The following is a 15,219-nucleotide window of genomic DNA, read 5'->3' on the forward strand; positions in this document are numbered from 1 at the left end:
AAATCATGTTCCACCATTTATAGGGTGCAACTTCTTCCATTCAGTTCCATGTATTGTATGTTGTTTAAAACAAACACTTCCTTGGAATGTTAGACAGAAGAATAATTATATGTGACTTTTACCTGTCATTAATAAAGTTGAATAGTATCTCAAGTTAAGACTTGAATTGTTCGGAGTTTTTTGTTGGCAGAACCTTCATTTTACTCTGGATGTACAAAGATTGTTAGAATTATAACCTGGGAGCAGAAATAGTTTTTGGCTTCTAGTGCAGGCAAATGGTTGTATTGGGGCACAGGCAGATCTAAGGCCCCGCCTTCAAATGCTAAACTAAAACTCTCGTTAAAAATATCTAGTATGGGGATACATTAAATGATGCATACTATAAAGAAAACATGAGGGGAAGAATTTTATTGCTGTCTCTTTTAAGAAGCAGATCCTGGGAAATCAGGTTATGAGCAAGTTTAGGACGATCAAATAAAAAATACTTTCATACATAGCATAGTTTACTGCGGATTTCAATTCCACAATTTGCTGCAAAGTTACTCACTACTCTGTCATCATTTAGGCAATGTAGTATTAAAAACCTTTGGGTTAAATCTTTTTTTTTTTTAATGCACAACAGTAAAAACTGGCTGTATTTTTCTACAGTTCCTATAATATTTCAGATTCCTGATTCATAAACATTCAGACATTTTCATGATTTCTCTTTCCATATAGCAGGGAAAAATTTGAAGGGTACATCTATAGATATATCACACAAGAGGTGTTAAAGGCTTCTACACATTCTGCTGGTTGTTTTGCCATATTTGGTTTATTTTTTTATAACCCAAACTGCTGCCACTGAGGCTTCAGATTTAGCAATGTTTGTTTTAAAATAAGTAAGAATAACTTGACCTCTTCACATATCGGACCAGCTACCTCACATACCAAAAAAACTGGAAAGGAAGTCTAGTCCGAGTGCGTTTCAATTCCTGTACATTATGTCAATAGAATCTTATTAAAAAAAAACACACATTGGAGCTAAAATAATGTTTTTTTAAAGGACACTTTGATCAAAAAGGATGTGGATTTCAATTCAAAATAAATTTGCATCTCAGATTGCTAATCTACACAGCCATGTCTTTTTTCTGGAGTTTGAAATCTGAAATTAAGAACACATAATGCAATACGTTCCAGGAGCATCCAGCAACAAGAACATATTAATTTACACCCAGTTATTTAAGAGGAAGTATTTTTTATTAATCCTACTAGGACTGGGACCAAGATCTACTTAAATCCAAACCTGTGAATTTAGCTATGACTACAAATGTAGTTTTATAGATGTCAGTTAAGTTTTCTAGCACTAATTTCAGCAAGATTAAGATTGCACCATTTTTGTACCGCAGAACAGAAAAGTATGAATCAGATTCTGATTTTTAAAAAATACAGTAGGTTATTCACTGCATTCCAGAAAACAAAGGTCAGAGTAAACATTCAGCTCTGGAATGCAGATAATATACAAGAATCAATATGTTACATTTACAAAGCTGTTTGATAAACAGCACATTTTTTCCAGATTAAGTATGTAAAAAGGTATAAGCTGGTTTCACAATGGCTTTTAGTATGATACTAAAATACACCAGTATTAAATCAAAAATATATATTATTTACATGTACATAGTATAAACCTTAAATAGAAGAATGTACCTACTGTAGGAAGTTTTAAGAGAAAGCTGGGATTGGCCATTGAATAGTGTAATAAAACCATTTGATCTTCACATTATGAAACTGCAGTAGTGTGACTAGTCTTCCTTTAGATATTTTACAGATTACATATCAAATTAAAACTTTTCATTAAGAAGTAGATTTAATTCCACTGTACTTTAGTTTATTTAAGCCCACTCCAAGCAGCTCAGGACATTCAACTTGCTCTTCTGCAATTTCGTTGCATTTCCACAACAGGCTGTAATTCATCTCTTCTGAGATCACACTATCATGCTTGTATTCTGGATGGTTTGCAACGAATTCTCGCATCCATCTAGCGGCTGTCATTAATTCACCTAGTGGAGAAGCCATATGATATGCATTAAAATTGACTTCACTATCTCCCCATATGAATATATAACTTTCCATTTACTTTTAAAATGCCACCTTAAATTTCAATATTGCATACGAAGAGTATTCAATGGTGCTAAGAGTAAAGCATTAGTTTTACTATACTATATTGTAAACTCAATGAGTTGAATACGTTTTTCATCACAGATCTGCCAATGAAAGAAACAACAATAACAAGAATTTCTGAGTATACTTTTGTAAAGGGTATTATTTTTGTACATAAAATCATGGACAATATAAATAATGGACAAAATGTTAATTAAAACAACAAAGTTATCATTAGACTTTTAAGGGGAAATCAAGTATTCATTTATAAATAGGAGCTAATATATAAGAGATGGAATAAATTAAACCAGAAATATGTAAATTCCAGACTTGGGCCTTTAGATATTATATCTCTAGAACACCATTTTCTTCCTACTTGACAACCAATAGACATGTAATCCTTGACTTAAGACCATAGTTGAGACAAAAAAATATGTTGCTAAGCGAAAAAGTTAAGGGAATTTTGCCCCATTTTATGATCTTTCTTGCCCCAGCTGTTAAGTGAAACACTAACATGGTTGTTAAATGAATCTGGCTTCCCGCTGATTTTGTGTCAAAAGTTGGCAAAAAGTGATCACATGGCCCTGGGGCACTGCAGCAATCAGAATATGAACCAGTTACCAAGGGTCTGAATTTTGATCACACGACCATGGGGATGCTGCAATGGTCATAAAATGGTCATAAGTCCCTTTTTTTCAGTGCCGTTGTAACTTTGAACCTTCACTAAACGAAAAAGCTGTAATCGGGAACTGCGAATAACATCAAACGCTTATTCATACCTGATGCTCTTTTTTTTATTAGTTTCAGATAGTTTAGAATGCTGCATCTTGTATACACATCCACTTCCATATTTTCAAGGTAAGAGTTTAAAATTGGAATTAATCCTGGAAATACCCCTTCCTGTGAAAATTAAACCAGTGTTGAAATACAAATGCTAACACATTTATTTTTCCATTTCAATATTATAACAAACCCTTGTCTTTTGATATGGTACAAGAGCGCCCTCTAAAGGATATGAAAACATTAACATTGGTAGGCCTACAAAATAGATTATGCTTTTCATTGAATGTATATTTTAAATAAAGACTTTTCCATGATGCTTAATACTATGGCATGTCTCCCATGTCATAGGGGAGATCGGATGGATACTGCAGACTAACACCAATCACATCTGCCAACCCACACTAGATCAGCGTGGCCAATGCAACCTCAAAAACAACCCTCATTCCCCAAAGGCCCTGGGGCAACTAGCCATGGCAGCTGGAAAACCAGAGGGTGCCAAGAATCATGAGAGCCGAGGTGGCGCAGTGGTTAGGGTGCAGTACTGCAGGCCACTTCAGCTGACTGTTATCTGCAGTTCAGCGGTTCTAATCTCACCGGCTCAAGGCTGACTCAGCCTTCCATCCTTACGAGGTGGGTGAAATGAGGTCCCAGACTGTGGGGGCGATATGCTGACTCTGTAAACCGCTGAGAGAGGGCTGAAAGCCCTATGAAGCGGTATATAAGTCGAACTGCTATTGCTATTTGCTAATCGCCAGGTTAAACCAGGCTGCCTTTGGAAGCTCAAGACTGTATGGGTTGGAAACATGCGGAAGAGGCCTTCATCCTGCAGTGGATAGACAATGGCTAAAATGATGACAACTGACATATAATCAGTGTCTGTATTACTTAATAGCAGGATCCAGGGAGACTTAGGTCAGCTGCTGGATAATTTTCTGGTTGGCTACTGGGCATCAGAGAAGGAGCAACGCAACACTTAAGTCTATCAAAAGAGTCTGCTTTTCACTTATTCCCATTGTGTAAAATAGTGATAATAGTATTTAATCGGCAGGTATAGGAGGGAACATTTGCATAACAATATCTAAGCTGCAGCTCAAATAATCCCTGTCAATCATCATATCTGCAAAAAAGAAGTATGAATATGTTCTGTAAACCTATATACCTTGTTCAAGTAGGCAATAAGTCACTCGAATAATTAGGCAGCTTTTACATTTATACACAATAGTATACCAAAGGCAGCCAGAATACAAAATATCCAGCAGAAGTGTCCTGTTCAAAGCAGAAACTGTGCATACGTAAGTTATGCTCAGATCCATTTGTTTCTAACCTCTTCTGTTGGTATCAAATTTGGCCGCTTTTAGGAAGACTTTTCTTCCTAAAAGAAGATAATTTAATAGGAAATGCAGAATTGCCTGTTGGGATCAGTCCAGTAATTTATGATTGGAGGAGAGATTAGGCCCATCTTCCAAGAAAGAGCATTTCTGGAATTCCTACTGAACTGTTTCAATTTTAATGTCTGAACATAGGCACAAGTGTTCTTGGTAGGACATGCTGTATCTCCCTATCAGGAAGAAGGTGGAATATTAGGGTAAGTATGCCTTATAGGGCAGCACCTGGATATTACAAAAATATTAGGGGATGGTAAAAGGTGAACAATGAGATTATTGTAGCAGGTCTGAAATATTAAACCAGTCCTTTTATATATTAAGATCTAAAATTATCCGCTTGATTCCACCTCAAGCTTTATTGAAGGCCAGCATAGATGACAACCGACGGTTACTAAACTGATGTTACTGTTTTATTTGGAATATTTCCTCTGTACAATGGTGTTTAAAAGTTTGTGAACCTTTATGAATTTTCAATAGTTCTCTGTTCCCTACACAAGTCCTAAAACTAGACAAAACCTCCAGTTAAACAGAAACTTTATAGGTGTTCATTTATTTCTGAGCCAAAGCTACGTATTTGTGAGGGGAAGGTATAATAGCGCCTCTAGAATTATCACTTCATTTGAAGAGAAAATTAGAGCAGGTGTTTCAATCAGGTGTGAATGTGGGAAGTCCAGCCCTTATTTTAAGATTAAAATTTTGGGTATTCACTACCAAAATCTGATCTTCACAACATAGGTATGTGGAAGTGTGGCATGGCTGGAACAAAGGAGATCTTTGAGGTCCTCTGAAAATACTTGTGTATGATCACCTGGCTGAAAAAGTTTACAAAACTATTTGCAATAGTCAAAAATTCAAAAGGGTTCACAAATTTTGTTTCTTCTTTCTTTGTATAGTTTTTCCCCCTAGTTCTTTTTTCTCAATAATTGCCTTTTTTATATCTAGATTTCATAGGCTTAAAAGAATCTGTAAGTATATACAGCTGTATTGTTACTCTCTTGGTTGCAGGATAGTCATTTAAAATTATTCCTCCCTGCCTCAGTTCATTTCTGAAATTAACATATTAAAATAACAGTTAGTTCAAGATCTCTTAAAAGCCAAATCGAGATAAGTCATTTTCTTATGATTGCTATCTTGGCTAAGGAAAGACCAAGATCGTAATTTCTTACTTGCTTACTTTAGACCACAACCTTGATTCTTAATCTAACTCTTCATCAAATCTATAAAGTATGGAAAACTGCATGAATAGCTGATCTTACCTTTCCATTAATTATTGTATCTATGCTCATTAACGTATATTCTTCTACGTCTGTTTCTGTACCATTTTGAGTTGCACCACATCCATCCACTACTGCATTACCACCTTTCAAAAAAAATATCAGATTGAGTGAAGAACGAAGCATCCAAAGAAGCCAATTTGTTTTACATTTATTTTATACTTTTATACTCAAATGTAATAAAACCAACCAAAAAAATAAACAACATACCTTTAGAAATATCTTTTCTAAAATAAAACATGCCCTGGCGGACGGCATCCCGTTTCTGAGCTACTTTCATGTTTTCATCAACCTAAGAAAGGGGGAATAGAAGATAATGTTACCCTGGGTTTCTTGCTAAAACGGAAATAAGTGTAGTTAACTTTCTAGTCAGAAGATTTCAGAAATTGCACTTTAGAGCATATTTTCCTTGGTTTTGGATAGATATGTATAGCTAACTAAATATGATTATGTAAAACAAAATTAAGATGAACCAGAATTCTATGATTACAACTGGAATTCTAACCCAATAGTCGTCTTATGAAATGACTATCTGAAATATCTTCAAACATGCACCTAAACCCTTGAAATAATTTACTTAATTTTCAGTAATTCCCTCACTAAATTAAATGCTGATAATTAAGAAAATCCCATTTAGAGTAAATTTTAGATTAATCACAAAGAAAAAAGATTTCAACATCATCACTCCGTGGCATAAATTCGGATCCTAATCACTGTAATAAAGCAAGGACTACCTGTATAAACAATTGAGCGAATAAGAACAATTTACTTGCTACCAAAGATTGCAATTTAACAGGAGACGGTGCTTAAGAATGGCAGCTCTGGCCTTGTGTAGTATTCTCTTCTAATATTCTAGAACGTAATTTGTTTCCAAATAACATTTGAGTTGAACAGTGTTCAACATTTTTAAAATTGCAGTATTTATATTTAATTATATTTGTGTTATTTTATTTGGATTTGTTGTGATTTATTTTTCATTATTGCTATTGTTAAGTCTTCCTTGCGTTATTATAACTTCGGTTGCTTTAATTTATTGATATTTGCCAAGGAATTTCTTAACTGTTACAGATGCGTTTGCAGGATCCAATCTGGGTTGGCCACTGGGACTAGATGTTTAGTCTTCCAAGTTTTGGATTCGTGCTGGAGTTCATCTTCGGGGAACTTCTCTCTCACCAGATTGTGTGCTTTGCGTATTATATGCTCAGTATTTACATAGTACCTGGTTGTGTGTGACTTAAAGTTAATTGGGGTGTTGATGGCTGGCTATTACGTTGTTGGCTATTGTTTCTTTGTGTTGCCAAGTCCAAAAGTTCGGAAGACTAAAACTCTAGTCCTGGTGACCGTCCCAGACTGGACCTTGCAACATTATCCCGGGACATGCATATTTGCCTTCATTCATATACCGTATTTTTCAGAGCATGAGACGCACCGGAGTATAAGATGCACCAAGGTTTTGAAGAGACAAATTTTTAAAAAGTTTTTGCACTCTGCAAACCTCCCAAAAATGGCCCCTTTTTTTGCGAAAATGGGCCTGTTTTTTTTTTAAAGGACATAAATAGCCCTTAAGAGGCTTGTAGTGTGTTCCCGGGGGGAGGGCGAACAAAAAAATGGCCTGTTTTTTGCGAAAAAAAGGTGCGTCTTATACTCCGAAAAATACAGTAAACATTGTTTTGTTGATTGTGTTGTAAAATGTTTTAAGACTATTGATTTGGCAGGACAGAAGAAAAATAAATAAGTATTACACAAACACTCTTACCTTCGACAAAGGAATGAGAAAATCCAATTTGTATGAGAGAATGACTCGAGTTAACAGTACAACAAACACAACATATGCTGAGTTTTCGAAGTCTGTTAACTGGACCTAGAAATTGAAAAGGTTTTTTTAGACTTGTTGATGTATATCTATAGTACATAACCCAAATATAGTACAGAAAGATTACATCATAGATTCTGATAGACTGAGATATCTGATTTTTTGCTAAACATTATCAAGATTATACCTTTTTGTGCAAGTTTTCCCAAAACAGAACTCCAGAAACCAACTGTGGTCCCTGGACCCCTGAAGGGCTACGAGGTCATCACAGGAAAGGCTTGAAGAAATGTTATGATTTAAATCTTGAGTTAAGTCTTGGGGGCCAAAGCCATGGTCCATGGTCACAAAAGGTATTTAAAAGTCCATAGTGAAGAAAAGATTGAGAATCACTGTTGTGTAGAATTTTGCTGTTACATGTTCTCTTGCCAATTATCACCAATATTAACTTCTGATAACACTTGCACATCAATATTTTAAAATAGGTATTTCAGAACCACTGCAGCATTACAGAGAGAAAACATGATTAAGGAATGATATGGAATTTGTGATTCTTTCTGATTTGATTATAATTGTAGTTGAAATTAAGACTATCCCAGACTTAGAATCGATGGCGGGCAATCACTGTTTGTAGTGGTGGTAACTGCATAACTTATCAAGCTACTTAAATGTGTATCATGGAAATGCCAAAATAGAAAACATGAGCAAAAAGACGCAAATGTACTAAAGTATGTACTACAGTTTTCATTCATAACATAAGCCACTGAGCATGTTTAGTCCTTACCTCCATTGGTCTGAATTCAACTCTCCATCCAATATCTGAATTTGGAGGAGGAGGCTTAAATCTCATTGTCTGCCAATTTGTTGACTGAATATTCTGCAGGAGACCAAATAGGTGTTATTAGGCTATAACTGTAACTTTACTCGTTCAGCATAGCAAGTAAGACTTTAATACTTTTGAGAACTCATGATAAAACAATAAGCTGCAAAACTGTATCAACTGCACTAACAAAGCATGAAAGAGACTTTGTACTGAAAATATTTAGAATACTATACAGATTGTAGTCATGACTGTAATTGGGACTGGGATAGCAAGCAGACCTAGTTTTTGTTGTAACCCAAGATGCCTGGGTTGTTAAGTGGGAAGTGGAGGGAGTCCCATCAGAGGTGCAATGTAGGCCACACAGATTTGGGGAGGAAGATACCGCAGTGGGGCACAAGCTCAGGAAGTCCAGGGATGGAGGATGTGGGGTGGGGTGTGTGCAAGCGCATGGAGGATTTACTGGAGGAACTCATAACCTTCCTGCTGGCTTCCCCCATTATCTTTGCTTGGGAAGCCAATAGGGAAGGTTGCAAACTATGATTATGTAACTGCAGGATGCCACAACCAATGTAAGCTTGCTGCCAAGCACCTGAATCATGATCATGCGTGGGTGATGCAAGTATCGCTTCAATACTGTCCCAACTTTGAAACATTGCTGAAAAAGTAGTTGGTAAGTGAGCACTAGCTTTATGTAGATATATTCTCAGATTTCGTTTGCTTTTATTAGGAGATATAAATGCATGCTACCTGTACTGATAGAAATTGGGTCATGCCAACCCTGTCCAATCATAGGATGAGCAGAAATAACAGGAAGATTCTGTACTTATTCACCTGTTTTTGATTTTCCACAACTGATAATTAGAATTTGGTAGTCTTGGCCAGGCCAATGTTTCCAACAAATATACAGTTTTCATCCTTTTGTCTCCTACATTTTCGTATGGAGTCAACTCATATCACACTCCCTAAATTACACTCTCACCTATGCTCCGAAAACTGAGTAAGTATTAAACGTTTTTGTCACATTACTGATATGAATAATTTAAACACGGGATTTTTATCTGTGTTCAAATATGCAATGAAATACATAATCGCAAGCTCTCATTTAAGAAACACCGAAGAAACATGTATGCAGGAAATAATTATTTGGCATAACTAAGGGCTGCTGTAGTTTTGATCCTTTTTATTAGAAAACAAATGATATATTAAACAAACTATGTACAACTTTTAATATAAACTAATATAACAATATAACCTCAAAATGATCAGATTCATTTGCATCATCCAGATGGATTTTTTCTTCAAACAGCGTCAAAGGGTCGCGAATAAATAAGTGAGCAATGTGTTGTGCCAAAAGATGATCGATGCCTACAAAACCAAGAAATTGAGATAGCCATTGTTAAAAAACCAATCCAGTTTATTAAATATAATGTGCACATTTATTTGCTTGCAGTAACTCAATAGAGCTGAGGAGAGATGAAGCAGTCACCACAAACACATGAATGAAATATTTTGAGTTTGATAAGAAATGTAATAAGTCGACTCATTCGTTCAATCAAGGAAAAAAAAACTGCTTTCAAGATGAGGGATCACGGCAGAAAATTAACTAGCATATCTAATGCTGCTTTTGTGTTATACTTCAAGAACAGCTTGTTTAAATTAATCACAAGTAGTCCTTTTTAAGGATTGTGTCTGATTAAGGGAGGGAAAAAACAAGACAGAGGCATGGAGCCTCGTTGTCACACTGGTTTAAATACTTACCCTCTTTTACTAGATGCTCATAGATTTCTTTATCTATTGTCAAATCAATGTCATTGTACTTTTCACCGCATTCTGAGAGATAACTGTCTATGGAATCGTATCTGGATTTATTGATTCTGAAACGGTTGTTCTTCAATGGCTATGTAATTTAAGAAGAAAAATGTCTAGTACCTATTGTCATTATCTGCAAGAGATACTATAACACTGAGTCAATGTAGCATTGAAACCAAAACTGCAAACATATTTTTCAATAGTTTAACTATTTAGTAATATGGACTATTCATACAAAGAGGGGCGGAAGAGTGTTTAACAATAATTAACAAACATTATGAAATGGCTAGAAAAATAAAATCTACTAAGAAAAAAGTAGAGAGAGGAAGATAATAAACCTTTTCAATGAAGGAAAACCTTAATCAATCTAACAAGTGAGATATGGATCAATAAGCATTCTTCAATCGCCATGCTAGAAAAGGTTAGAGATACAGTTAGAATAATAAAATGTAAGAGGCAAGTACTAAAATTCAACCAAATCCAGGTGAATTTTACTAACTTTATCTCCTGGTATTGGCAATAATATGGTAAATATGAATATTGATATACATAAATATTTTTTATTTCATACTCAGACCCTGATTAGAAATCTGATGAGAATAGTTGTAGGCCAAAGAGTATGTCAAAATCCAATTTAAAACAAAATATTATCAGAATGCATAAAGCTGAAAGAGTTTCATACTTCTGTATCCCAATTCCTCAATTTTTGATGGCTTAATTTGATTTAACTTTATCTGTGTTAGAAAGCAAACAGGTTTTGACTCTGGTATTCATTACAGGAATACCAGGACTGTCAATTGGGGTGGGAAAGCCAAAACGTATTTCAAAAATAAGCACTGGGAAACCATTTCATTCAGCATTGCCAAGAAAAGTAGATATGAAAATGTCTTCGCTTTCTAATTCAAACAGATTTAAATAACAAAAAAAAAAAATACTTAATGAGCAAAACGCTTAAAATTAATTAGGTAAGTTTTCAAGGAGTGAAAGATATTTTTGTGTCAGAGCATGAATACCATGAGTGTCAAGTTCGCTGCGTCACATTGGCGTCACATCACAATATTTTTTCCCTTCGCGGAGGTGGGGTGGGTGTGGCCTGCCTGTGATGCATCCAGCCCCTGGGCCGCCAGTTTGACACCCCTCACCTAGGCTAACCCCTCTTGCAAACCCTTAATCTGCTTTGCTCACAGCTGCTAAATGTCCTGCTCTTAAGAAAAGCAAAATACAACCCCCTGATGCAAAGAGAGTGCTATTGCTTAGATAATTTCAGTTGCCATATATTTCTATTTTTCATTTCTCTTGCTCAATCCAACTTCAGGACCAGATTAATCACATGCACATTTTCACACACTTATTCGGGGAAAAAAATATTGTATCAGTGATTCTGCCTCTGGGAAATTAAAATAAATACCAGAGAAATGTAAAAAACACAGGGCATTTTATATGAAGATCATACTAAGAGAAATGATCAATTTTTAATCAATGGGTTTGCAACTCTGTAATCAAGAATGCACGCTATAGAGAAACAATGGATTTACATTTGAGAGGTCTCACATACCTCGAGACCCCTCTCCTCTCTTGTTCTGTCATCTACCGATGCAGATATAATTCCCCAACGGCAATCAATATCTGTCACATAGCCTCTGTAAAAAGGAGCTGCAGCACTTAAAGCCATCTAAAAGAATAATTGGGGAGAATGTAATGTAACAAAGTACGGACGCAATACCATATGAAACCTTAAGCAAGGATGATCCTGGAATAATACAATGATGCTCTGCTCGTCTTCCTCAAATTGCCATTATTTACAATACTACGAATTGTTTTACTAGCCAAGTAGATCCCATCTGCACTCCAGTCAGCATCTTCCACTGTACAGTCTCTTTTTCTAACTGGATAATATACTCTACTGTATGTCTCCCTCCAGTCCCAATATGGTGCCTACCTCAAGTTTGAGAAGTGAACGATTATGAATCTGTAAGAACTATGAAAAGTAAGGTGTGCACTTAGACAAGAAAAAAACCAATGCACAGGGACAAAATAGGTAAGTACCTGGCTCAACAGCAGCAACTGGGACAGGGATTTAAGAATCCTAGTGGACAACAAATTAAATATGAGCCAGCAGTGTCAAAAAAAGCCATCAACAGAGGAATAGTATCAAGGGCAGACAAAGTGTTAGTACAACTTTATACTGCTTTGATAACACTTGGCATACTGTCTCCATTTTTAGTCACCATGATAAAACCAAGGTGTTAAGACTAGAAGGCTACAGAGAAGAGCAGTAGAAATAATTAGGGAGCTGGAGGCTAAAAACATGATGAATGGTTGCAGGAACTGGGTATGTCTAGGCTAATCTAACAAAGAGAAGGACTAGGAGTGACATGATAGCAGTGTATCCAAGTGGCTGCCAGAGAGGTCAACCTATTCTCCAAAGCACCTGAGGATAGGATAAGAAATAACGGATGGAAACTTATTAAGAAGAGATCCAATCTAGAATGGAGAAGAAATTTCCTGATAGTGAGAACAATTAACCATTACTTAATTAATCAACGGAATGGCTGGCCTCCAGAAGTTGTGGATGCTCCATCACTGGAGGAAGAAGAAACTGGACAGCCATGTATCTGAAATAGTATAGGACAGTGGTGGTGAACCTTTTTTGGCTCACGTGCCATAAGGGGGGGGGAGTACAGGGGGGTTGTGCGCGGGTGTTCTGCACCCATAATGCAATGCACGATCCCCCAGTGCGCATGAGAGGTGCTCCCCCCATTTTTTCGCCCTCCCCAGGCTCCAGAGGCTTTATAGGAGCCTGGGGAACGCAAAAACAGCCTCCCCCCCCCTGGAGGCCCTCAGTAGGCTTCAGGAACCTTCAGGAGGCTTCCCTGAAACCTCTGGAGGGCAAAGAATGACCCTACGAGCAAACTGGAAGTGATTTCCAGTTTGCTCATAGGGCCGTTTTTAGTCCTCCGGAGGAAGCCTCCGGAAGGCTTAAACTGACCCTATGAGCAAACCGGAAGTGACTTTTGGTTTTTAGTCGTCTGAAGGCTTCAGGGAAGCCTCCGGGAAGGGAGGGCTGGGGGAGGCTCTTTTCGCCCTCCCCAGGCTCTTATAAAGCCTCTGGAGCCCGGAGAGAGGGGGAAAATGTCTTTTAAAAAGGCTGAACTCAGCTGGCCAGCGCACACATGCGTGCTGGCCAGCTAACAGGGCAACGCCTCACGTGCCCTGACAAATGGCTACACATGCCACCTGTGGCACGCATTCCATAGGTTCGCCATCCCGGGTATAGGATCTCCTGCTTGGGCAGGCTGTTGGGCTAAAAGACCTCCATGGTCCTCTCCAACTCTGTTATTCTTATGCTGACAGTACTTTGAGGATATAAGATTAGGCCAACGTAAAATGTGCTACATGGTCATGGCAACAAATATTGCACTACCTCTTGATGTACTTTCTCCTCCAGCCCCTAAGCAACAGCTTGCAAACTTCTGATCTCTTTTATTCCTTCCATATAATTCATCAAGTATGGAAAATTTTAGCTTCACTTACTGAACATAAACTATCACCACTAATTTACAAATCTTATACTGATTGTTTTGAGGGTTGCCTCAATGAACATGCTTTTTAATATTTTAAAAACACTTTAAAAAGAGTTTTTATATAAATATAATAAAGTGGGTCTCTGAATAAAAATGTATACAACAATAAAATGATTTCACTCACCACAATGGGACAGATGGTGGCTAGCTGATCATAAAGATATCTTGCTTCAAAAACGCTGCAGGCCTGGAATGTTACCTGTATAATGAATAAAAATGTATCATGATTTATGTTAAAAGTGCATGTCAATGTTATTGCACTTTCCAGAAATTACTGTATAAAAAGTGGGTCCACTGAATTTTTAACTGCAAGACTGTTTTTCCCCCCCCTGCAGATCTGAGATCATACAGTGGGAATTAAGTTCCCTTTTTCTTCCTTCCAGAATCTTCTTGTTACTAGGCGTAACAAACACTACTATATGCACTCTTTGCTTTTTAACATTGTTCCGTAACGTATTTCTCTTTGCAAAGAGAGATAAGCACAGAAATTCCACTACTGCGTTTCCTTCTTCCCCCAAAACAAAAAGTATCTGCGCAGACTCACTCAAGAGTTCAGTTCCAAATCACAAATCGATTTATGACAATTTGAGTGGAGGTAATCCTTGAGTTTTGAAAACTGGGACCAGAATTTCCATTGCTAAGCAAAGAGGTGGTTAAGTGAGTCATGTCCAATTTAATGACTCTTTTTACCATGGTTGCTAAGCAAACCACTACAGCTGTTAAGTGAATCATGCGATCATTAAACAAATCCAGCTTCTACCATTCATTTTGCTGGCTGGGAAGATCACAAATGATGATCACATCACTCTGGAGTGGTGCAACATTTGTAAATACATGACAGTTGCTAAGCGCCTCAATTTTGATCACCTAACTGTTCTGACCCCCTTCCTCCATCCAGTAACGAATGCCGAGACAAGCTTAACTGGAATGTACTTTAATAGCAAGACACCAAGACCTCGGTGGCTGAAAGCCAAGCAGAACAAACAGATAAGGACCTTGGCAGCAACTCAGACAGCAATAAACACAGATAAGGCTTGGCAGCAATCCAGCCTGCCAAGCTCACAGTAATGTCCTCCAACATTCAATCCTGCATTGACTTCTGCAAAAAGGGGCATGTGCACCAGTGGCTTTTTATAGTCTGGAGAGGAGCCTAATGACCACCAGCTGAGTACAATCACCTCCTGTAATTGCGTAATTGTTCCTGATGCCTAGTAGCTCTTCGATGGCGTGCATCCAGGAACAACTCACTACTGGCCTCCGGCTCACTCTCCCTTGTCTCCTCCACACTGGTCCAAGGCTCAGGTGCCTCCTGGTGGCCAACCAGCCTCTCTGCGCCCTGCTCGGAGTCAGAACCCTGTCCAGGGTCCTCCACATCCTCCAGAGCCGACTCATAGGGCCCCTCGCTGTCGGAGTCTGGTGGCAGCTCCAACGGCACCTGCTAGGCCACAACACCTAACTATGGGGATGCTAAAACAGACATAAGTGCAAGAACTGGTCGTAAACCACTTTTTTCAGTGCTGTTGTAACTTTGAATGGGGACTAAACAAATGCTTGCAGGCCGAGGACTACTTGTATTCAAATGTAAAGAGCAAAATGTTGCCTTTTTTATGTT

General features: G+C 37.5%; 1 protein-coding gene across 1 annotated transcript in view; it reads right to left on the minus strand.

Moving 5' to 3' along the window:
- Positions 1 to 382: 382 nt before the first annotated feature.
- Positions 383 to 15,219, minus strand: part of GCLC (glutamate-cysteine ligase catalytic subunit) — a 31,893-nt gene continuing 17,056 nt past the window's right edge. Inside the window, exons 7-16 of the mRNA XM_032215539.1 lie at positions 13,732 to 13,806; positions 11,579 to 11,695; positions 9,973 to 10,111; positions 9,467 to 9,579; positions 8,176 to 8,268; positions 7,338 to 7,442; positions 5,792 to 5,873; positions 5,564 to 5,667; positions 2,919 to 3,039; positions 383 to 2,039 (exon numbers count right to left, since the gene is read on the minus strand). Coding sequence (XP_032071430.1) covers positions 1,834 to 2,039; positions 2,919 to 3,039; positions 5,564 to 5,667; positions 5,792 to 5,873; positions 7,338 to 7,442; positions 8,176 to 8,268; positions 9,467 to 9,579; positions 9,973 to 10,111; positions 11,579 to 11,695; positions 13,732 to 13,806 — 1,155 coding nt within the window. The 3' untranslated portion in view covers positions 383 to 1,833. The remainder of the gene's footprint in view (positions 2,040 to 2,918; positions 3,040 to 5,563; positions 5,668 to 5,791; positions 5,874 to 7,337; positions 7,443 to 8,175; positions 8,269 to 9,466; positions 9,580 to 9,972; positions 10,112 to 11,578; positions 11,696 to 13,731; positions 13,807 to 15,219) is intronic.

The sequence above is a fragment of the Thamnophis elegans genome, chromosome 4 (genome assembly GCF_009769535.1).
Source record: "Thamnophis elegans isolate rThaEle1 chromosome 4, rThaEle1.pri, whole genome shotgun sequence".
Lineage (NCBI taxonomy): Eukaryota > Metazoa > Chordata > Lepidosauria > Squamata > Colubridae > Thamnophis > Thamnophis elegans.